The sequence below is a fragment of the Nannospalax galili genome, unplaced genomic scaffold (assembly GCF_000622305.1).
Source record: "Nannospalax galili isolate Female #2095 unplaced genomic scaffold, S.galili_v1.0 scaffold976, whole genome shotgun sequence".
Classification (NCBI taxonomy): Eukaryota; Metazoa; Chordata; class Mammalia; order Rodentia; family Spalacidae; genus Nannospalax; species Nannospalax galili.
Window position 1 is genome coordinate 2,307,921 of NW_008339381.1, and position 23,300 is coordinate 2,331,220.

Genomic DNA, 23,300 nt, shown 5'->3' on the forward strand with positions numbered 1-23,300 from the left:
CCCCAACTTGCCCAGCACCTATAAATCACTGCACCAGAGGGAGTTGAAGACTAAATTCTAGATCCACATGGCCTGGCTTTGACTCTTGGCTACACAGTTTACTCTATGACATCAGAAATTTATTTCTGTATTTCAATGTCTTAATCTATAAAATGAGGATAAGAGTTTCTTTTAATATTTTGAAGCATTAAATGAGTTAATGAATATAAAATGCTTAGACCAATGTCTGGCGCATGAGAGTTCATTATGTGTTGGCTATACTTATTATTACTAACACCATTAATGAGGAACAGCCCCAGAAAAACGAGCAAGTGGCAATTTCTCCACACAGCCAAGCAGTACAGTGACTTAAAATGTATTCCTCTGCTACATAAATAATAAAAATCCTGAGTGAAAAGATATAAAATACATCAAAGGGCAGAGGATTTTACTAACACAGATGTCTGCTTTAAGTAAAAAGAATCTTAAGAAAATGGACCATATTTGATAAAAATATGAATTCCTACATTAGTTCAAGAAGTCAAGTATAAAGAAGTATGCTGAAGGAAGCCAGAATTCACCAGAGACCTCATGAAGGGCCAAGGCCCACATCATCTAAGTACATGCTTTCCAACTCCCCCTGAGGGACAACCTCAGGATGTGCAACAGTGGAATGACTTGGGGATGGAGAGAATACTCCTCCCCACATCCCAGATCATGAACAAAACCTGAGTTTACAAAGCTGCGTGAAATCAAACCAGGGACCAGTGTTTTCCTCAAAATCCTGTCACCCCAGGATTTCCTAGTGCCTCTGTGAGTCTGTGAAATTCCAGTGTGCTATCTGTGGCAAGCTGGGAGTGTTCCTCATAAAACTGAGTTTTCTTCTAGGTATTTCCAGATCTTTCTTTGGGTCAGGCCTAGAGCCTTATGGGAAGGAATGTCCAGTCATACAATCAGAAGATTAAGGTGGATCCAAGCACCAAGAATACACAAGGATAGAGAGGAAAAGAGATTCAGAAGAGATAAAACGAGGGGAAAGGACAGTATGGGAGACTGTCATGACATGCGGAGGCACAGAGCAGGGCACTCTGTTGGTGAAAGCAGAAAATGATTCAACCCTTCTAGGAAGCAACTGGAAATGAATGTGATTTAGAACGCTACATGTATGTAGTTGGACTTAATAATCCAACTTCTATCAGTCTGATGATGAATCTGAAATGAAGATAAAGATTTACCTACAAGGATGAATTTTGCAGAATCTCACAGCTAACAGAACAAAATGAAAACAGGAAATCACTTAAGTGAGTAAAGGTGAAATTAAACAGACTATAGAATATTCATATGGTGAATAAGTAACCAAAAGCAACATTTTGGGAGAAAAAAAAACTGAAAACATGTCCAGTTCTATTGATCATTTAGGGAACAGGTGGCGCAGCAACTACAAATACAATCTCTCATGTATTTTTCACATTTAGGAAACGTCATTACCAGAAATTTAAGAAGGACCAATACTAGCCTGGAAATGATCTCTGGGTCTTGGGCTCTGATTAAGTACTAATTTCTTTTACATAATTCCCCTGTGTCTAACTTTCTGCAGTAAGCTGTACTATTTCTATAATCAGAAAAAAATGTGTCAAATAATTACTGTGCATGGATACACACACACAATAAAGAACATTTTAAGTCTTCATACACCTAAACACAGAGCATAGGGAAGAATTCCATTTCTCTAAACCGGATCTCAACGGGGGTACATAGAAAACAAAAAAGCGCAGGAGCCAAATCCCTCAATAAAGACAGGCTGAGAGGCTTGGGGGCGGGGGTCCCACACACTGTTATCTAGGGAATTCAGCACTCATCATTTAAAGTGTGGCTGCTTCAGCGGCTCCCTTGGTTGGAGGAATATTCTCATGGAAGGACTGGCTTTAAAAAGGTGGAGGTGCAGGAATAGTCTCTCTCTCTCTCTCTCTCTCTCTCGGAGACACAGGCACGCAGACAGAGGCGCGCGCGCGCGCGCACACACACACACACACACACACACACACACACACACACGCACACGCACAATCGTGTGGCCCCAGAGAGATCACTCAGGCGATTCCGCGGGTGCATCCTCTCGCGGTCCTCACCCACCCGCCCCTAGGCGCCGAGGTACCTGTTCCTGCGGCGCCGGACCGGGGTCGCCGGGCTCCTCAGCGTCCTCAGCGCTGCGGAGGTGCCGCGGGTGTCCTCCCTGCTCTCCTCCACCCAAAGCCTGCACAGCCAGCGAGAAAACTAAGTTATTACACCTGGGTGGGAGCCGCGAGCTGCCAGGCTGGGCGCGAGCTCCAAACCTAACCAGGGCATCTTTGTGCACCCCGACTCCCGGGACCGGCCCCCAATCTCGGAGTTGGGGGAGAAAAAATCTTAGGGCGGGAAAACTAGGAGCCTGCCGGGGAACTCCGACGGCAGGTCTCTCTCCGCAACTCCCGAGCCCAAGCTAGTCGCAGACCCCCCAACCCTGATGGGTCCCTTTCCACTTCGTGCCATCCCATGGACCGAGTGTCGCCTCTCTGTGACCCCGAGCCCCACCCCACCCTCAAGCAACGGCTTGGCGAAAAGTCTAAGCCGATCTGTGCCCCGGCTCCCCGGGGCTCGGCGCGCGGTGGGGATGCGCCCGACTTCGTAGGCGGGCGAGCTGAGGCCGGGGAGTTACCTGGAGCTGGAGCGCGCGGGCGCGTCGGCCGGGCACCAGAGCAGGCGCAGCAGCAGCAGCAGCAGCAGGCTGGAGAGCAGGACGAGCAGCGCGCCCCCGGGTCGCATCCTGAGCCACGGGCGCCACCACCGCCGATGCTGCCGGGGCGAAGCGCAGCCCGGGCGGCCCCGACTCGCCGCTCCGGTCGCAGCTGCGGCCGCCGCCGCCGCCGCCACCGCGGCCGCAGCCACGCACACCCCCAGCGTGCACGGGCGGCGGCGAGGCCCCAAGCCCAGCCTGCAACAGTGTCTCCGGGGACCGAGCTGCGGGCGCCGCGTCCTCGTTGGCTCGCGGCTTCCTTCCGAGCCAGCCCCCGGCCGCCGAAGCTGAGCGCTCAGCCGGCAGATGACGATTCTCCCAGCTCGCCGCCTGTCCTCCCGGAGGCGCTCCGAGCCGCAGCGGGCTCTGGTCGCCGCAAACGCCTCTGCTTCTGCCTCTGCCTCCCGCCGCCGCCGCGCGGGGTCACCTGAAGGTTGGGGCGCTCGAGCTCTCCACGCCGCGCTGATTGGGCTCCAACTTTTCCGCGCCGGAGCCCCGGGTAGCGCCTCCGAAGCCCCGGGCGACCCACCCAATCGCACCGCGACTCTGCTGCCTGGCCGGGTCCTGGAGCGAGGACTCGGAGGGCGGAAGAGGAGAGCAGAAAAGGACCCACTTCAAAAAAGTTTGCAAACTGTGGAGTCGCTCTGCTGGAGCCGCCCACGCGCCTCAAGGCTGCTGGGGACTTGGTGGTGGCTGGATAGCTCCTGGCACTGCGTGAAGCAGTCACCTTCCCCTGCTTAAATGCATATTCAGGGTGACAGCTGACACCAGTTACCAAGGAAATCTTTAGGGTGTTCAAACCACCGTCCTTTGGCCAAATGCACCCATGCATGTTTTTGTGAGCAGTTTTATTGGAACACCTTCATGTCCCTTATTTTGTATTATCAGTGATTGTGTGGCTTTGTGATCTATGGCTGCTTTTGTATTATAAAGGCAGAATTGAGTGGCAGGACAGACGGCCTATGGCTCTCAAAGCTTAAAACATGTACTATCTTGTATGTTCCCGACAAACAAGTTTGCCTACTGCCCACTGCCATTAAGAAGCCAGTTAACTGGAGACAAGCTCTGTATTTTGAAATCTTGCTTAACCCAGAACCTAATTAGAAATATAATGAACACCTGAGTTTCAGCCAATAACAGGCAATCAGGTTTCAGCCAATCACATACTGCCAACTCATCACAGGGTCTCCAAATAAGGCAGCTAACTAGATATAGCCAATCAGGTCATTCCTTTACTGTTTTGTGTTTCCCATATAAAGACTTGCTGAACAGAGGTCCCCCACTCTCTTCAGTTTTGAATGTTGCCTAATTCATGAATTCTTTGCTCAAGTTAATCATTAATTTTAATTTGCCTACAGCTTTCTTTTATCATTGCTGTGGACTGATGGGCAATTCATGTGTTGAAACTCTAGTCCTAGGTATTAAGGAATAGGATTAGATCATGAGAGTGGCTCTCTCATGTTGGGAGCAGAGGCCTTTGTAGAAGAAGGACTAGGGTCTAGTGGTTCAGCAAGGACTTGAGTCGGACCCCTAGTGCCCACGCAAAATCTCAATGGGGTACTGTGCATGTAACCCTAGTGCTAGGAGTGAGACAGGCAGATCCCAGGAGATCATTGGCCAGCTAGTCTAGCTGAATCTGTAAACTCAAGGTTCAGTCAGTGATCCTGTATCAAAACATGTATAGAGAGAAGAGACACCCAACTCCCACCTCTAGCCCTCCACAAGCACAGACACATTCAACCCCCACACAAAGAAGCACAGGATTTCATTCTTACTGTTTTGAGGGGTTACAGCAAAAGGCCAGCTTGCTGCCCATCAAGAAGTGAGCCCTGAACTTAGCCTCCCTTTAAAAACTAAATTTTTGTTGCAACATCCACTCAGGAGATGGTACTTCTGTTATAACAACTGTAATGGACTAGGGTAGGGACTCCTGGTGAAGATATCAAATAGTGTCTCATTTACTTGTTGCTATTTTGTTTATTGATCAGTATCTCACTTAATGCAGAACATTATGCCAATGACAAGGTTACATAGTCTGGCTTTCCAATTATTTATTTAGAAAAAGGTCTCAACTCTTTAAGTCTTAAACTTTCCTATCCACACATGGTCCATGGTCTCCCTAAGCCCCAAGCTTGGACAAAGCATCCTAAGTTTTGTCTGTCACTCTGGACTCTTGAAGAAAATTAATAGTGTTTGTCGAGAGGGTTCATTTGAATATTCATTGTACTTTTGAAAAGATGATACTGCGTCCAAAGCAGCCGTTGGCTCCAACATCTGGGGAGCACCTTCATTAGAAAATACCTTGAAGGGCCAGGGAGATGGCTTAGTGGATAAAGTGCTTGCTATGCAATTGTGAGGACAGGAGTTCAGATCCCCAGTTCCCATACAAAGAGCCCAAGAACTGTGGCAGGGTTGGGGACCCCTGAGGCTCACTGGCCAGCTAGTCTAACCAGAACATGGAGCTCTGGTTCAGTGAGGGAGCCTTACTCAAAATCTAAGGTGACCAGCAATAGAAGCAGATACCCCAAGTTGAGCTCTGGTCTCTACATACATGCACACACAGGTGAGTACACAGGGACAAACACAATCTTGAAAATGTTTAAACTATGAAAAAATACTTGAGTTAACTTATATGCATTACTTTCCTAAGTAACAACAACAATAAAAACTCCTTCAACTGGAGCCTCCTAACAGCGTAGCTTTTTAACCTGAAAGAGGCTGACCAGAAAACCTACTGAGAACAAGTGACACAGGAGACAGATGAGGCTCTCCTTGCCAGTTGTTCTGTCACAAGAAAAACAGCAGCACATATCAAAAAGAGGAGAATACAAGTATACAGCTGCCCAGTCCCCTTCTGCTGTTCTGCAGGTACTCTGAAAAGATTTGTCTGAAAACAATCAGAGTTGGAGCATAGTGGTTGATTGGTAACTCTTTGGTCAATGAATAAAACCACTTTGGAATATTGTTCTTAAAGAGGAAAAGGAACAAGAAACCAAAAATAAATGTGACTAAAAATATGATTTCTTTCTATAGCTCATGGCGGTTGTTAAAATAAGTACTAATCAAGGAAGAAAAGGCTCCTACTTTCATAGATCACTAACATTTTTAGGGATCAGTTGCTTATCTGCACATACTACATTCTGATAAGGCTAATATGATGTAGTGGGACTGGAAAGATGGCTTGGTGGGTAAATGCTTGCCATGCAGGCCCAAAAACCTGGATTCAAACCCCGGAACCCACAGTGGAAGGAGAGAACCAACCCCTGGGGGTTATTCTCTAATCTACAAACACACCACACACACACACACACACACACACACACACACACGGGAATGCCTGTGTTCACACTTTGCACACACACAATAATAATCAATTACAAGTCCACAGAGTTGGAGGTTTCTGCCATCTGTTAAGTAAATAGGAGCCAGCACAACTATCCTTGAAAGTGGACGAGTTCTCTGGATTCAGAAGATATTCTGAATTTTATTTCTGTGCAGAAAGGCTGCATAGACAACTTATGCTAACAATGATTTGCAGAAAAAGAAAAGGGCATTATGGAATCAGCCAGAAAGCTGCAATTTCACCTAATTTACTAAAGTTTAATATTTCAGCACAGCTGGGCTCAAGGCAACAGCAAGAGTCAGCCCTGCACTGGGTTCCCTAAGCACCCTGGCTGTAAGTGGTGATACTTTTTATCAAGCCAATGGTTAGAGTCGGGGGACTCTCAAAAGCTCATTTTAATTGGAAAACTGAGTGTGAATTTGCAATGGGAATTCAGAGCTGAGCATTAAAATTTGACAGTGGGGAACTTTACCATAAGCTTTATCATTTAAGACTTGTGTTTTTAAGGTATGAATTATCTTGCTTATCCTTGAGAGATAAACAAACTAGTGAAGATGGTAGGCTAAGGCTGTGATCTCAGCAGACTGCCACAGAGGGCAGGTTCTGGCCTCGCTCTGGCATAGGGGCTGAGAACGCAGGGGACTGCCTGAGAGTACCTGGATCCTGCCTCCATTTGGTGCTGATCTGAAGCCATCATTTCCCTCCAAAACAAAACCTGAGAGAACCTGAAACCTGTACCAACCAGCCTTATATAACCAATAAGGGAAGGACCAAGACCCATCAACTTAATTCTCATGTCAGACTAATAACAAAATACATTCACATGCCAAAATCACAATGAAAGAATAATAAAATGGAAAGCCTAAACATTATGTCCCCACCAAACTCCACCAGTCCTGTAGAAGATTTCTACAAGAACCCTCTAGCGATAACCCAGGACACTGAATTTAAAAGAACAATCATAAACATGATCAAGAAATTCAATGAATTTAAAGAACACATGAACAAACAAATCAAGGAACTAAAGATAGGGGTAAACTTCTGAATGAACTCACAAAACAGAAACACTGAGGAAAACTCGGGCAGAAATGAAGAAGGAAGTGAAAAACTCAATAAGCCAACTTTGAAACAACAGGGGAAAGCCTGACCGCTAGAATTGCAGTCGCCGCCAGCAGTAGCCACTCCTCCATTCTCATGGGCGCCACTCCTTTGTTCTCACGGGCGTTGAGGCTGTTCCTCTGCTCTTCCTGCGTGCCCTGGGCTGAGGCCACTCTTCTGCTCGCTTGGTGCCACCTTCTGTCATCGCTGCTTCTGCCCGGTCTCGGACAGGGATGGTGAGGAGACTGTGTCAGCAGAGCCCCATTCAGACACAGGAGACCAGGTTCAGTGACACAAATCTGCTTTATTGCAGGAAGTCACAGCTTATATAGGGATAGTGGTCCAATCACAGCACAGCAAGTAGGATACCTTATTAGCATAACAGGTTTAGAGTCCTATCACAGTACAGCAAGTAGGATACCTTATTAGCATAACAGACTTAGCGTCCTATTAGCATAACAGACTTAATGTCCTATCACAGAATAGCGGGTAGGATGCCTCATTAGCATACTGGGTTTCAGATTACAGAGCCTGGATTCCTGGAAACCACATGACCCTGACTGTTGCAATATCTAAGTGTTGCAATTTTGAATTCCAAGGGTGGTGATTAGGGAGTGACGAGCTCTAGGCATCAGTCTTATGATCTGCCAATGGGAGCAAATGTCACAAGGTGTTTCTTGTGACTCCAGTGGTTGGGCCGTTGCCTTGGGCCTGCTGTATGGCTGTCAATAAGACTTTCACCCTAGGCTGAAGCCTGTCTCCCACATCTTCCCCTTTTTTATTTTTAAAGGTGAGGTATAGTTTAAAATATATAGCATATTAATATCAGTCCAGATACATCAAGGCAAAGTAGAATGGCTCAGGGGGTCATTGAATCAAAAGCCCCCTCCCTCAAGATGGTGAGCTTCCTTAAGAACAGGTTGTGCCAACTCCATGCCAACCAGTGGGAGTTGAGATTCTTTTCCTCGGCATTGTTGTCCCCACCTCAAGGGTCACCCAGCATAATGGACTGTTCCTGTCTTAGGTTGTCCCGTCTGTCAGGCTCTTACCCATCATTGACTACCAGCCCTCAAAGGGTGGGTCCCTTTGTATGGTTTGGAAGAGGTAGAGGCAGTACATCCAGTATTGGCTTGTTTAAAGGCCTCCTCAGGGGTCAAGAATATGTTGAAACCCATCAGAAGCCAATTATAGGTTGGTAAGGGCAAGGAACAGTGGGTCCTTGCTTGCAGAGACACACCTGGCAAGATCTGGTGGTGGGGCAGCAGCTAACTGAACCAGAGAAATAGGAGTTTTAACAAAACTAAGGAGACCCTTGACAATACAGGGTCCAAAAATCAGGAGAAGAGTTAGTATAATAAGGGGACCAGCTAAGGCAGACAGGAGCATGGTAAGCCAAGGGGAGATGGAAAACATAGATTTGTACCATCCTTGAGACTGATGTCTCAGTCTCTCTCATTCTGAGTCTTTTTCTGACTCTGTCGAGTGACCTTTCTATAATTCCAGAATTATTAGCATAGAAACAACATTCTTCTCCCAACTTACACATAATCCACCTTGTTAGAGGAATATGAGATCAAGGCCTCTCCTATTTTGTAAGGCCATCTCAGCCAGTGAAGACAGGGATTGTCGTAAATGGGAGACAGAATTTTCTAAGTCTGTTATGTCTGCATCTATGGCTTGGCTAAGAGATTGATAATTTTTGTCTTGAATAACAAGTACAAAGGTGCTTGTACCTACTGTACCGGCCATGCCCAAACTGAGAAGGACCATGGTGGTAGTGATGACTTCCCTCTTATGTCGGGTGAAGGAAGACAGGGGAGAAGAGGGAGAGAGCCTGAGATCCATCTCCTCATCTGAAAGATAAGTAATCTTAAGAATTAGTTGAACCAGGACACAAAATCCTTTGGTCCGGTTTAGAGTTAGGGCATGAACACAAGGGGTTAGGCCAGAGGAGCAGGCCCACAAGGAGGTATTGGGCAGTATAAGATAGTTGTCAATGGGTAGGATAGTCTTAGTGATATTACAGAGTGAGGAATAGGGAGTAGACACCCTGTTTCCAGGGGGAACTATACGAAGGCCTGATCCCTGAACAGAGGGCAAAATTAATTTTGGCCCATCATGGTCCCAATGGCATTCATGAACAGAGGTAGCATTAGTGAAATTTTCCAGGAGAGCTATGCCATCATAAAATGGGAGCCTAGGGCTCAAGCATAGCCAGCAATTATTGGTATAGTTGGGTTTAGAGGCATTAAGTGCAACAAAGACAGCTTTAACTAGACCAAGGGCCCTGTTACGGGGACCCTTATTGCTGTATCTCGGGTTTGATTGTAGCTTAGGGTGCCTGTGGTAATAGAAGTGTAGGTGGGGTTAGGAATTGACAAAAGAGCTGAAGGACCTGGTTGGGTCCTATGGGCCTGGGAGGGTTGCTATTGCATGAGGTAATGAGCTGGATGGTGAACAAGAGCCCAGGATCCCAATATGACTTATAAAATCTCATACCCCAGGTTTTCCTCGAGTCCCACCCAGTAGACCTTTTTCCCCATTCTGTGAAGTAGATATTATGAAGGGGACATCTTCTATTAGAGAGGCTTGGTGAGCCCAAATTGGAGCAGGTTTGTGGTGCTTGTTTTAGGGTAATATAGTCATTCTTTGAGGGGGGGGTCCCAAGATATGTCTCCAGTAGACACACAAGACCAGGCAGCACAATAAAAATCTGAAGGGCCCCCACATTTGCCCTTTTGATAGTTGGATCTATCATTACCTGAGCAAACATAAAGAGAGGTGCTGCAGGCAAGGTCTTCCCCCCAAGTCATTTCCCCCCAGTCCCTGTAGAGTGAGCATAAGCTTACTTGAAGTACAGGGAACCAGGTATTGGGGGGTGTGACTCTTGACGTGGAGCTAACTATCTCTCCATTGGCTACATCGACAATCAGCCAGGTAAGGTTGATGTGTTGGTGAGGGTTAACAAGTGTTGCTAGTGCTTGAGAGTTAGCAATACTGATAGCATAAATAAGGAACATAGACAAAGGTTTTCCTCTAGATTGAGGACTTAGCTCAGCTAATGTCTCTGTTTGCAGAGTATTCCTGTTGGAAGTTTTCCCAGGTTGGTGGCTTTAGTTGCCTGTGACATTGGGTCGGTCTCTTGGTCATTTTTTCCAGGGCTGCCATCTCCGGGGTCAGTGGTTATGGAGGGAGGGTTATTGTTGCAGGCAATTCTGATGTTTTGAGCTGGGATAACATTATCTGGAAAGACATAAGCGTAGCCTCGCCCTACCAGGGCATCAAACCCAATATTTTGGACATTGGCATATCTATTGTGTTTTGCCTGTTGTTTACACTCATTTTGATAGGCAGCCTTCCATAAGAGGAAGTCACCTCCCTGTAGACAGGCATGGGCAATATTCTGCCAGTCATAGGGGGTGTTGGCTGCATGGCTGATTGTATCTAATAGCTGACCAAACCAAGGGAAATGAATGCCATCCTCAGTGGCTGCCTTACACAGCTTTTTAAAAGTATCATGAGAATATGGATTCCAGGCATTAGGGTTCTGTAGTCCCTGATTGATGGTAACTGGGAAAAACTGTGGAAAATCACACATTGTATCATAGGAGAAGGGCCTAGGCCAGAGGGGCTTCCAGTCCTCCTCTGGAATGGAGGGGTAGATGGACTGGGAGAAACTTCCCTGGAGCTAGTGCAAGATGGCAGAAATTAGCCATCACCCCATAATGGCAGGTCAGGGGCAATCCTGACTTCCTGTTTTTCATTGGGGGACCCTTGGACCCTAGTTCCTCATTTTTTATCTCATTATCAGCAGTCATCATTTCCACATCAGAGGAGAAATCAGTTAGTTTGGTTTTGACTGGAAACGCCTGGGACAGGCCATCCCCACCATCCTGTTGCTTTGTTTATCTATGTTTTTTAATATGAGATTATTCTGCTCAGGGGCATCGGGAGGAACTCCCCAAAGTGAGGACAGAATGGCAGTCACAATGGTGTAGAACAGCCCAGATAATGGACGCCCCTCCCTGACTTCTCTCTTTTTGGCCATGAATAGCACACAAGCCCATTGCTCCAGATCCCAACAGCAGGAATCTGTAAACCAAATCTTTATTTAATACCTTAGTTACTTCCTTCTCTCTTACCGTAATTTGCATATTCCTGAGGAGAGAAACCAGTGCAGCAGCGTGGGGGCCAGCAGCAGCTGGATGACTACTGCCCACACTGGTGGTCACTCACCCTGCAAGACGTACCCAGAAGGACTCAGGAGCCGTTCAGGAAGATGATCAGTGGAGACAGGAACTACACGCCAAACCAAAGACTGCGAGCCAGAAGAGGAACCACAGGAGAATGAAAGCAGTGAGCGCCCATGGAAGAATTACTGGCAAAAAGGGCACCGGATGCCCAAAGTGTTACAGCCCAAGTGTTACAGCCTCATGGGGTCGGGCTTTTCATGCCCCATATTGGGCGCCAGCTGCGGTCACCGCCAGCAGTGGCTGCTTCTCCATTCTCACAGGCGCCACTCCTTCGTTCTCACAGGCATCAACATTCTCACGGGCGTTGAGGCTGCTCCTCCGCTCACCCTGGGCTGAGGCCGCTCTTCTGCCTACCCTGGGCTGAGGCCGCTCTTCTGCTCTCCTGATGCCACATTCTGTCATCACTGCTTCTGCCCAGTCCTGGGCACCAGGGCTGGGGAGGAGACTGGGCACCAGGGCTGGGGAGGAGACTGTGTCAGCAGAGCTGCATTCAGACACAGGAGACCAGGTTCAGTGACACAGATCTGCTTTATTGTAGGAAGGCACAAGCTTATATAGGGGTAGTGGTCCAATCACAGCACAGCAGGTAGGATACCTTATTAGCATAACAGGTTTAGAGTCCTATCACAGTACAGCAAGTAGGATACCTTATTAGTATAACAGATTTAGCGTCCTATTAGCATAACAGACTTAACGTCCTATCACAGAATAGTGGGTAGAATGCCTCATTAGCATACTGGGTTTCAGATTACAGAGCCTAGATTCCTGGAAACCACATGACCCTGACTGTTGCAATATCTAAGTGTTGCAATTTTGAATTCCAAGGGTGGTGATTAGGGAGTGACAGCTCTAGGCATCAGTCTCATGATCTGCCAATGGGAGCAAATGTCACAAGGTGTTTCTTGTGGCTCCAGCAGCCAGGCCGTTGCCTCGGGCCTGCTGTATGGCTGTCAATGAGACTTTCACCCTAGGCTCAAGCCTGTCTCCCACATAGAATGAATGAAATGGAAAACAGAATATCAACACTGGAGGATAGAGTTGAAGAACTGGACTGCTCAAGAAAGGATTATGGAAAAAATTTTTTAAAGAGGAATGGAGTGTGCAAGAGATGTGGGACACCATGAAAAGACCAACTCTATGGATCCTAGGAATAGAGGAAGGAGAAGAATTTCAGGTTAATAGTATTGACCAGATCTTAAATAGGATTGTAGAAGAGAATTTCCTGAAATAAAAGAAAGACATCCCCATACAAATACAGGAAGCACATAGAACACCAAATAGACAAGATCAGAAAAGAAATTCCCCATGACATATCGTAGTAAAAACACTAAATGTACAGAACAAAGACTACTGAAAGCAGCAAAAGAAAAACAAGTCACATATAAAGGAAAGCCCATCAGAATTACAGCTGACTTATCAGTGCAAACTATGAAAGCCAGATGAGCCTGGGCCAAAGTATTTCCAGTTCTAAATAACAATAGATGCCAACTTAGATTACTATACCCAGCAAAAATGTCTATTACAGTTGAGGGGAAATGAAATATCTTCCATGACATGAATAGCCTCAAAGAATACATGTCCACAAAACTGCCCCTTCAAAGAAAACTTGAAGCAATACAGAGAGCAGAGAAACAACTATACCCCAGGGGCAATGAAAGAAAATAAATAAAGGTAAAATTGAGATAATCCAAAATTAGACAGAGAACACAAACAGCAATCAAAGTGACTGCAACCAATACACATCTTTCAATAACAACCTTAAATATCAATGGACTGAACTCCCCAGTCAAAAGACACAGGCTAAGTGAATGGATTAAGAAACAAAATCCATCTCTTTGCTGTCTGCAAGAAACTGATCTCACCTTCAAGTACAGGCACTACCTTAAGATGAAAGGATTGAAAAGAATACTGCAAGCAAATGGTACTAAGAATCAACTGGTTGCAATTCTAATATCTGACTAAATAGACTCCAAAGTAAAATTAATAAGAAGAGATAATGAGGGTCACTTCATTCTGATCAAAGGAACAATTACCAAGAAGATATTACAACCCATAACATATATGCACCAAACTCTGGTGCACCCAAATTCATAAAAACAACACTACAGGACTTTAAGACACTGATTAACCCCAACTCATTAATAGTAGGGGACTTCAATACCCCACTATCTCCATTAGACAGGTCAACTGGACAAAGGATAAACAGGGAGATGACTGAATTTAATGATACCATACATCAAATAGACCTTACAGACATCTTTCAAATATTCCACACAAGCACCAAAGAACACATTTTCTACTCAGCACCCCAAGGAACTTTTTCCAAAAACTGAACACATACTGGGCCACAAAATAAACCTCAAAAATAAAAAATTGAAATAATTCCATGCATTCTATCGAACCACAATGCAATAAAGCTCAAAATCAACACTGGATGAAGACCTAGTTACTACAGGAACTCATGGTGATTAAATAACACACTCCTAAACACTCAGTGGGTCAAAGGAGAAATTAAGAAATAAAAAATTCTTGGAATTCAATGAAAAGGACAATACAACACAACACAACCTCTGGGACACTTTAAAAGTAGTCCTAAGAAGGAAGTTTATAGCTCTCAGTGCCTACATTTAAAATATTAGAAAGAGCCCAAATAAATGACCTAACATTGTAACTCAGGACACCAGAAAGGCAAGAAAGAATGAAACCAAAACCCAGCAGAAGAAAAGAAATAAGAAAAATCAGAGCAGAAATTAATGAAATAGAAACAAGACAATGCAAAGAATCAATGAATCTAAAAAAGCTAAACAAGATATAGAGACCCTTGGCCCAGTTAACCAAAAGAAAGGAAGAGCAAACCCAAATCAAAAAAAATCAGAGATTAAAGGAGAAACATCACAACACACACACAAAAGATCTAGACCATTATAAGGGAATATTTAAAAAACCTATATGCTACTAAATTTGAAAATCTAAAAGAAAGGGATAGATATCTAATATCATGGGAACCACCAAAGTTAAACGAAGAAGAGAGCAACAGTTTAAACAGACCCATAATATATAAGGAAATAGAAACAGTAATACAAAGCCTCCCAAATAAAAAAAAGCCCAGGCCCAGATGGATTTACAGCAGAATTCTATCAGACATTTAAAGAAGTCCTCCAACCAGTACTACTTAAATTATTCAAAATGGTCAAAACAGAGGGAGAACTCCCAAATTCCTTCTATGAAGTCAACATCACTCTAATATCCAAACTGAGTAAAGACACAACCAAAAAAGGAAACTATAGAACCATATCCTTAATAAAATTAGATGCAAAAATTCTCAACAAAATACTTGCAAACCGCATACAGATGTACATCAAAAAGGTCATTCACCATGATCAAATAAGCTTTATCCCAGAGATTCAGGGATGTTTCGATATACACAAGTCAATAAACATCATTTATCATATAAATGGAATCAAAGACAAAAAACTACACCATCATCTCAACAGATGCAGAAAAGGCTTTTCACAAAATTCAGCATGCATTTATGTTCAAAGTCCTAGAGGGAACTGGACTGGAGGGAACATACCTCAACATAATTAAAGCTATATACAACAAACCCACAGCCAACATCATTCTAAATGGAGAAAAACTGGAAGCATTCCCATTATAATCAGGAACCAGATAAGACTGTCCACTATCTCCACTCCTTTTCAACATAGTGTTTGAAATGCTTACTAGAGAAATAAGGCGGGAAAAGGAAATTAAAGGAGTACTAACTGGAAAAGAAGAGGCCAAACTGCCACTTTTTGCAGATGACATGATACTATACCGAAGAGATCCCAAAAGTTCCACCAGAAAACTCCTAGAAATGATCAACACTTTCAGTATAGTGGCAGGTTATAAAATCAATCTACAAAAATCAGTAGCCTTTCTATATACCAATTACAAGCAATTGGAGAAAGAATACAGGGAAATGCTCCCATTCACAATTGCTGCAAAAAAGAAAATAAAATAAAACAAAATATCTTGGAATAAATCTGACCAAAGATACCAAAGATCTCTATAATGCAAATTTTAAATAGTTAAAGAAAGAGATTGAAGAAGACATCAGAAGATGGAAGGACCTCCCATGCTCATGAATTGAAAGAATTAATATTGTGAAAATTACCATCCTACCAAAAGAAATATATAGATTCAATGCAATCCCAATCAAAATCCTTATCACATACTTCACAGAACTAGAAAAAAACCCATCCTTAAATTTGTTTGGAAGCAAAAAAGACTCTGGATAGCCAAAGCAACCCTGAGCACAAAGAGCAATGCTGGGGAGATTACTATACCAGTTCTCAAAGTATACAACAGAGCTATATTCATAAAAACAGCATGGGCACAAAAATAGACACATAGATCAATGGAACATCACTAAAGACCCAAACCCTGGTACATGCAATTTCAGCCACCTGATATTTGACAAAGGTGCTAAGAACACACAATGGAGGAAAGACAGCATCTTCAAAAAATGGTGCTGGCAAAACTGGATTGCCACCTGTAGAAAAATGAAATTAGATCTTTACCTTTCACCTTGCACAAAAGTCAACTCCAAATGGATCAAAGGCCTCAATATGAAACTGGAAACCCTGAAACTATTAGAAGAAAATAATGGCAGTAACTTACAAGATATAGGTGTGGGAAAGGATTTTCTGAATCAGACAGCAGTTGCTCAGGAATTAAAGTCAGCAATCAATAAGTTGGACCTCATTAAACTAAAAAGCTTCTGTACAGCAAAGAAACAATAAAAAACATGAAGAGAAAACCCCACAGAATGAGAAAAATCTTCACCAGTGACACATTTGACAGAGTTTAACATCGAGAATATATAAAGAACTCAAAAAAAAAATTGAGAAATTACATGACCCAATTAAAAGATGGGCTAAAGATCTAAACAGAGAGTTCTCAAAGGAAGAAATAAAGATGGCTAAGAAACATCTCAAAAAGTGTTCAACATCGTTAGTAATTAGGGAATGCAAATTAAAACCAGCCCTAAGGTATCACTTTACCCCAATCAGACTGGCTAGGATCAAGAGAACAAATGATACCAAATGCTGGTGAGGATGTGGAGAAAGGGGAGCACTCATTCACTGCTGGTGGGATTGCAAACTTGTGCAACCCCTATAGAAAACAGTGTGGAGAACTCTTTAAAACTAAAAATGAGGGGCTGGAGAGATGGTTCAGCAGTTAGAACACTGACTGTTCTTGCACAAGACCCAGGTTCAAATCCCAGCACCCCTATGGCAGCTAACAACTTTCCATAACTCCAGTTCCAGGGGATCCAATAGCCTCTTCTGTCTTCTGTGGGCATTGTACAACACGGGTGCACTTACATACATGCAGTCAATACACGCATACACAAAATGAAAATAATAAATAAAATATTTTTTAAAAAAACTAAAAATGAACCTACCTTATGACCCAGTTATATCATTCTTTGGCATATACCAAGGGACTCATCCTATTGTAGAGGCACTTGTACAGCCATGTTTGTTGCTACTCTTTTCACAATAGCTAAGAGATGGAAGCAACCTAAGTGCCCCTCAACTGATGAGTGGTTAACAAAAATGTGGTATGTTTACACAGTGGAGTTCTATTCAGCAGTAAAGAAAGGTGAAATAATGAAATTAGCAGGTAAATGGATGGATCTAGCAACTGTTATACTAAGTGAACACAGACTCAGAAAAATAAATGACGTATGTTCTCCCTTATTTGTGGATCCTGACACCAAATCCTTTTAAATTCCAGGTTCTTTTAATAAGATGATGCTATACAGCAGTCCCTTCTGCATAAAATTACCATCATCACGACTTCAGCTGTGCCTGATCGCTAAATATTGTCACAATTGGGCTTGTTGACAGTCGTGATCCTTCATTAAAGGAGGGGTAAGCAGGGTCATTCGACCCTCACTGGAGTAGCCCCCCACTCTTCCCAGCCAACTGTATGTAATTGGCCCTAATCACACATGGTCTTAAGTATACAATCTGGGGAAGTCTAGGAAGAGAAGGCTTGATCCATGTTGGGTAAAGGCTTTCCAGTAGGCATACCCCAGGTCACTCATACTCCTCAGCAACCCCACAGTTATCTTGGTAAGTAAGCTCAGTAAATTCATTGGTTCCCCCGTAAAACTTTAACCAAACATTGGCTTGATCCTAGAACTTTCAAAGGGAATAAGCATTGATTGGTATTCCCAGGAAAATAATTCTCACAACACATGGAAAATTCATTTGTTAATGGTATTATGTTTCATAATTATTAAAAAAGGAGAAAATTAGAACATAAAAGATGTTAAAAGGATACGGGAATGGAGATATTTTCCAAATTAGACAGAAAAAATGAGAAAACCTAAGCAAGTGATGAAGGTCTGTGTAGGTTTGTTATGATATATAAAGGATGAGTCAAAAATAATATACACATAATCTTAAAATTTCTAAGGCCATAGTTTAGAAGAAACAAAATATATATATATCTAGTCAAGGTTTATCTGAGAGCATTTGTTTTTTGACCCAAGCTTTATCTATATAGCACACGGTAATTAAAAGTACCAGACTGGTGGAACTAACCTTACTGGATGTTTAACAGCCATTCTTTGAGGCCTATACTAATCTAGTCAGAGGGACTTCAAGGACAGTTTTTGCCCCTTGCCCTCCAAGGTCGACTAAGTTCCAGGGGACTATGAAACATCTCTCAAAATATCCTGTAAGTGTGGTGAGTCACCTGTCTTCTTGGTCAGGGAAACCATGGAGACCCCATGAGATGGACTTGAACCAGTGTCCAGTCTACAAAGATGAGGGATAACTCAGAGGAAACATGTCATTCATGCTTCCAAGTGAAGCTAGCCATGATTGACCAGGGCCTTTGACTTATCTTCACATAGATGGAACTGGTAAAAGAAAGGAGCCAGAGGCTCCTTCCAAGCCCATGTGTCCACTGAAGAATAGATCCTCAAATGACCTTAAGTGTAAAAATAAATTGATTTATTTGGGCAGACTATATGGTCTTAAACACCCAAAAGGAAAATATAACCAAAGAGTAAAGTGATTAGTATATTTGTTTAAGAGTTCAAGGGGTTATACTTCCCAGATATTGGTCTTAAATCTATATAAAAAGTTATTTAGAGAATTATTTCTCATTGATGTTTTTTTTTTCCTAATCAGAAAGCGACTCTCAGATATAAGACTTCAAATCTTAGTCTCCAGTACTGTAGTGTCCACCTGTAGCTAAGGGAGACAACCCGCTATTGTTCTAAAATGATAGATAAATTTGTTTTCTTCCCCTATCTAGAAGCCTTTGAGAGGAACTGACACTGATTCTAACCACTCTAACACGTATCAAAATGCCTGAAAGCAAATCCTGAATCCATCACTCTCAAGTCCAGCCTTGGAAGACAAAAGAAAAATGAGGAGAAACCCAATAGAGGGATGCTTTTGGAAGCCCTTGTCAAGAAATTCCAATGGACTCTCATATGAACATTTGAAAATTGCCCTGTTCTGACTTTTTTCTAGTTCCCTGTCTAGAACTTGTAATGTTAATTACTCTTGCCTTTATTTCTCCTTCACATCTCCTATTCACCAGTCAAGGACTTTCTCTTCCCCCTTCAGATAAGAGATATGCAATTTGGGAGCCTTTTTAAATAATAATAACAATAATAATGATAATTTATTGAGAATTTCACACAGGCATATAATCATATAAGGCATTTTTGGTCCTTTTGAAGCAGGGTCTCCCTGTAGCCCCAGCTGTCCTGGAACTCACTATGTAGACCATGCTGGCCTTGAACTTGGACTCACAGAGATCCACCTGCCTCAGCCTCCCAAGTGCTATGACTACAGGCATATAAAGTATTTTGATCAAATCTATGCCCACTCCCTCTCCTCCAACTCCTTTGGGAGTCTTTTAGATAGACCCACTGAAGGAGTACCCCAATTGCCTCACTCTACATCCCTGTTCAGCATGGAAGAATCCAGAGCAGTCTGCATCCCAATTCCTTATCTGCAAGTTGGGTAACCTCTTCAGAGGATGGTGTGATAAGAATAGGAGGTAGGAATTGTCTAGTCAGTTAGGGTAAAAAGACCCCAAAGAAACAGTAGTCAGTTTCTTGGCTAAAAGTCACAATGTCCTTGGGCCTCTTAGCAACATACTTCGTTCCAAAGGCCAAAAATGTCAAATGTATTTGGGACCTTTTATGTAATCCTTAAAAGGTTTTAGGGTTACCTCTTCAGAGGGGGAATGTTAGAGTAGTGAAAGGCCCCATTAAAAAAAAGTCAAAGAAGAAAGAGTGCATGAAGTTATCAGAAAAAAGTGATGGGGAGATACGGGAGGAGTTGGAGGGGAGGGAGGGAGCATGGATTTGGTCCAAAAACCTTATATGCATGTATGAAATTCTCAATAAATTATTTTTTAAAAAAGAAATTTGCAAAATTAAAAAAAAAGTTTAAAAAAATAAACAAGTGAAAACATGGAATCTCAAATATTTATCATTCAAAAAACTAATACCAAAATTCTACTCACTTGGCAGCTTCCTATCTTCAGGTTTGACCAATAACCTCAAAGATCTCTTCCATGTGGAATCTGAGCTAGGACAAGACCAGGAGTCAAGACATGAACTCAACAGAAGAACAGAATTTTGTATCAGACACACAACCAACAAAAGACATCCATATGCCCAAACAGCAATGCAAAAACACAAATAATATGAAAAACCAAGAGGATATGTCCCCAACAAAATCCACCAGTCCTACAGAAGTGTACTACATTGAGAATCATACTGAGGAACCCCAGGATGCAGAATTAAAAAGAACAATCATAAACATGTTCAAAGAACTTCAAGAAAACACAAAGAACTCAAAGAACTCAACAAGGATAGGCACAAACTTGTAATAGAAGCTCAAGAAAATACAAATATTCAGCTGAATGAAATAACAAAAACAATTCAGGACTTGAAAACTGAATCAGCAAAGAGATAGAAATACTGAAGAAAATTCAAGCTAAAATGAAGATGGAATTGAAAAACTCAAAAATAAATTTGAAATAACAGGAGAAAGCCTTACAAGTAGAATGAATGAAATGGAAGACAAAATATCAAGGCTGGATGTTGAAGAACTGGACTCCTCAAGCAAAGACCATGAAAAATTAAACACACACACACACACACACACACACACACACACATACGAATGGAATATGCAGGAAATATGGGACATTATGAAAAGACCAAATCAACACATCATAGACATCCAGGAAGGAGAAGACTCTCAGGTCAATGGCACTGATCACATCTTCAACAGGATTAGAGAAGAAAACTTCTCTAAATTAAAGACAGACATACCTATACAGATTCAAAAAGCACATAGAATACCAGTTAGACAGGAGCAGAACAGGAATTACCCATGACATATTGTAGTAAAAACATTAAACGTACAGAACAAAGAGAGGGTATTGAAAGCTGCTAGAGAAAAACAAATTATGTATAAAGGAAAACCCACCAGAATTACAGCTGACTTTTCAATGCAAAGTATGAAAGCAAAAAGGGTCTGGACCAAAGTATTCCCAGTTCTAAATGAAGATGGATGCCAACTCTGAATATTTTATCCATCAAAACTATCTATCATAGTCAAAGGGGAATAGAAAACTTTCCATGACAGGAATACATTGAAAAAATTCATGTCCACCAAACCAGCCCTACAGAGAATTCTTGAAGCAATACAAAAGACTGAAGATAGGAATGATTATACTGAAGACGTTACAGAAAGAAAACAAAAGAAGGTATAATAATGGAAACACAAAATAATACTAAGAACATAAACCAATTAAAATTACAGTACCCAATACACATCTTTCAATAATAACTCTAAATATCACTAGCCTCAAGTTCCCAGTTAAAAGACACAGGCTAATGGAATGGATAAAAAAGAAAATCCATATTTTTGTTGTTTGCAAGAAACTCATCTCACCTTTAAAGATAGACACTACCTTAAAGTGAAAGGATGGAAAAAAATATTCCAAGATAATAGCAAGCAGGTATTGCAATACTAATATAAAAAAAATAGCTTTCAAATTAAAACCAATCAGAAGTGATAAAGAAGGTCACTTCATTCTAATCAAAGGAACAATTGACCAAGAAGATACTACAATCATAAACCTATATGCACCAATATGCACCCAATTTCATAAAAAGAATACTACTGGATATTTAATGGGCACCTACAGAATAGTCCATTCAAGCACCAAAGAATACACTTTCCACTCAGAAACCCCTTCAAGTTTCTCTAAAATTGACCACATACTGAGTCACAAAACAAACCACAACAAATTAAAAAAAAACTGAAATAATTCCATACATTCTGTCAGATCACAGTGCTCTAAAGCTTATAATCAAGAGCAAAAGAAGTCCTAGTAGCTACATGAACTCATGGAGATTAAACAATGCACTCCTGAATGATAAATGGGTCAAAGGAGAAATTAAGAAAGAAATAAAAGTTTTCCTGGAATTAAATGAAAATGATAATACAACACAATAAAACCTCTGGGACACTTTAAAAGCAGTCATAAGAGGGAAGCTTATAACTCTAAGTGCCTACATTAAAAAACCAAAACACACATATAAATGACTTAACAGTACAACTCAAGACTCTGGAAAGGCAAGAGAAAACTGAACTCAAACCTAGTAGATGATAAGCAATAATAAAAATCTGAATGAATGAAACAGAAATAGAGAAAACAATACTATTAATCAGTCTAAGAGCTGGTTCTTTGAAAAGTTAAAAAAGACAGACAGACCCTTAGCCCAGTTAACCAAAATAAAAAAAGAGCAAATCTAAATTAATAAAATCAAAGATGAAAGGGGAAACATCACAACAGACACCTAAGAAATCCAGAACAATATATGGAATATTTTTAAAAAATATACTCTATTAAATTTGAAAATCTAAAAGAAGTGGATGAAATTTTAAATTCATGAAAACCACCAAAGTTAATCCAAGAAGAGATCAGCAGCTTAAACAGACCTATAACAAATAAAGAAATGGAAAGAGTAATACATACTCTCCTGACTAAAAAAGCATTGACCCAGATGAATTCACAGCAGAATTCTACCAGACAGTCAAAGAAGATTTACAAGCAATTTTAAATTATTCAGAAAGAGAAACAGAGAGAGAACTCCCAAGCCTCTTCTATGAAGCTAGTGTCACTCTAATACCAAAATCAGGTAAAGAAACAACAAAAAAGAACCCATATCCTTAATGAACATAGACACAAAGAGACTCAACAAAATACAAACTGCATACAAACACATACCAAAAAGATCATCCACCATGATCAAGTTGGTTTTCTTCTAGAGATGCAGGGATAGTTCAATACACATAAGTCAATAAATGTAATAAATCATATCAATGGACTTAAAGTAAAAAATCACATGGTCATCTCAATAGATTCAGAAAAGGCCTTAAAAAATTTCCAACATGGATTCATATTAAAAACCTGAGAGGGAATTTAACTGGAGGGAACATACCTCAATATAATTAAAGTTATATACAACAAATCCACAGCCAACATCATTCTAAATGGAGAAAAACTGGAAGCATTACCATTAAAATCAGGAACCAGATAAGGATGTCCACTATCTCCATTCCTCTTTAATACAGTGCTTGAAATGCTTGCTAGAGGAATAAGACAAGAGAAGGAAATTAAAGGAGTAATAATTGGAAAAGAAGAGGTCAAATTATCACTGTTTGAAGACAATATGACATTATACATGAAAGTCCAAAAAATTCCACCAGAAAAATACTAGAAATTAATACTTTCAGTAAAGTGGCAGGTT

At 41.9% G+C, this 23,300-nt stretch overlaps 1 protein-coding gene across 1 annotated transcript in view; it reads right to left on the minus strand.

Moving 5' to 3' along the window:
- St8sia6 (ST8 alpha-N-acetyl-neuraminide alpha-2,8-sialyltransferase 6) overlaps positions 1-2,781 on the minus strand; it is a 149,284-nt gene extending 146,503 nt beyond the window's left edge. Inside the window, exons 1-2 of the mRNA XM_008833896.1 lie at positions 2,675-2,781; positions 2,135-2,233 (exon numbers count right to left, since the gene is read on the minus strand). Coding sequence (XP_008832118.1) covers positions 2,135-2,233; positions 2,675-2,781 — 206 coding nt within the window. The remainder of the gene's footprint in view (positions 1-2,134; positions 2,234-2,674) is intronic.
- Positions 2,782-23,300: the final 20,519 nt, after the last annotated feature.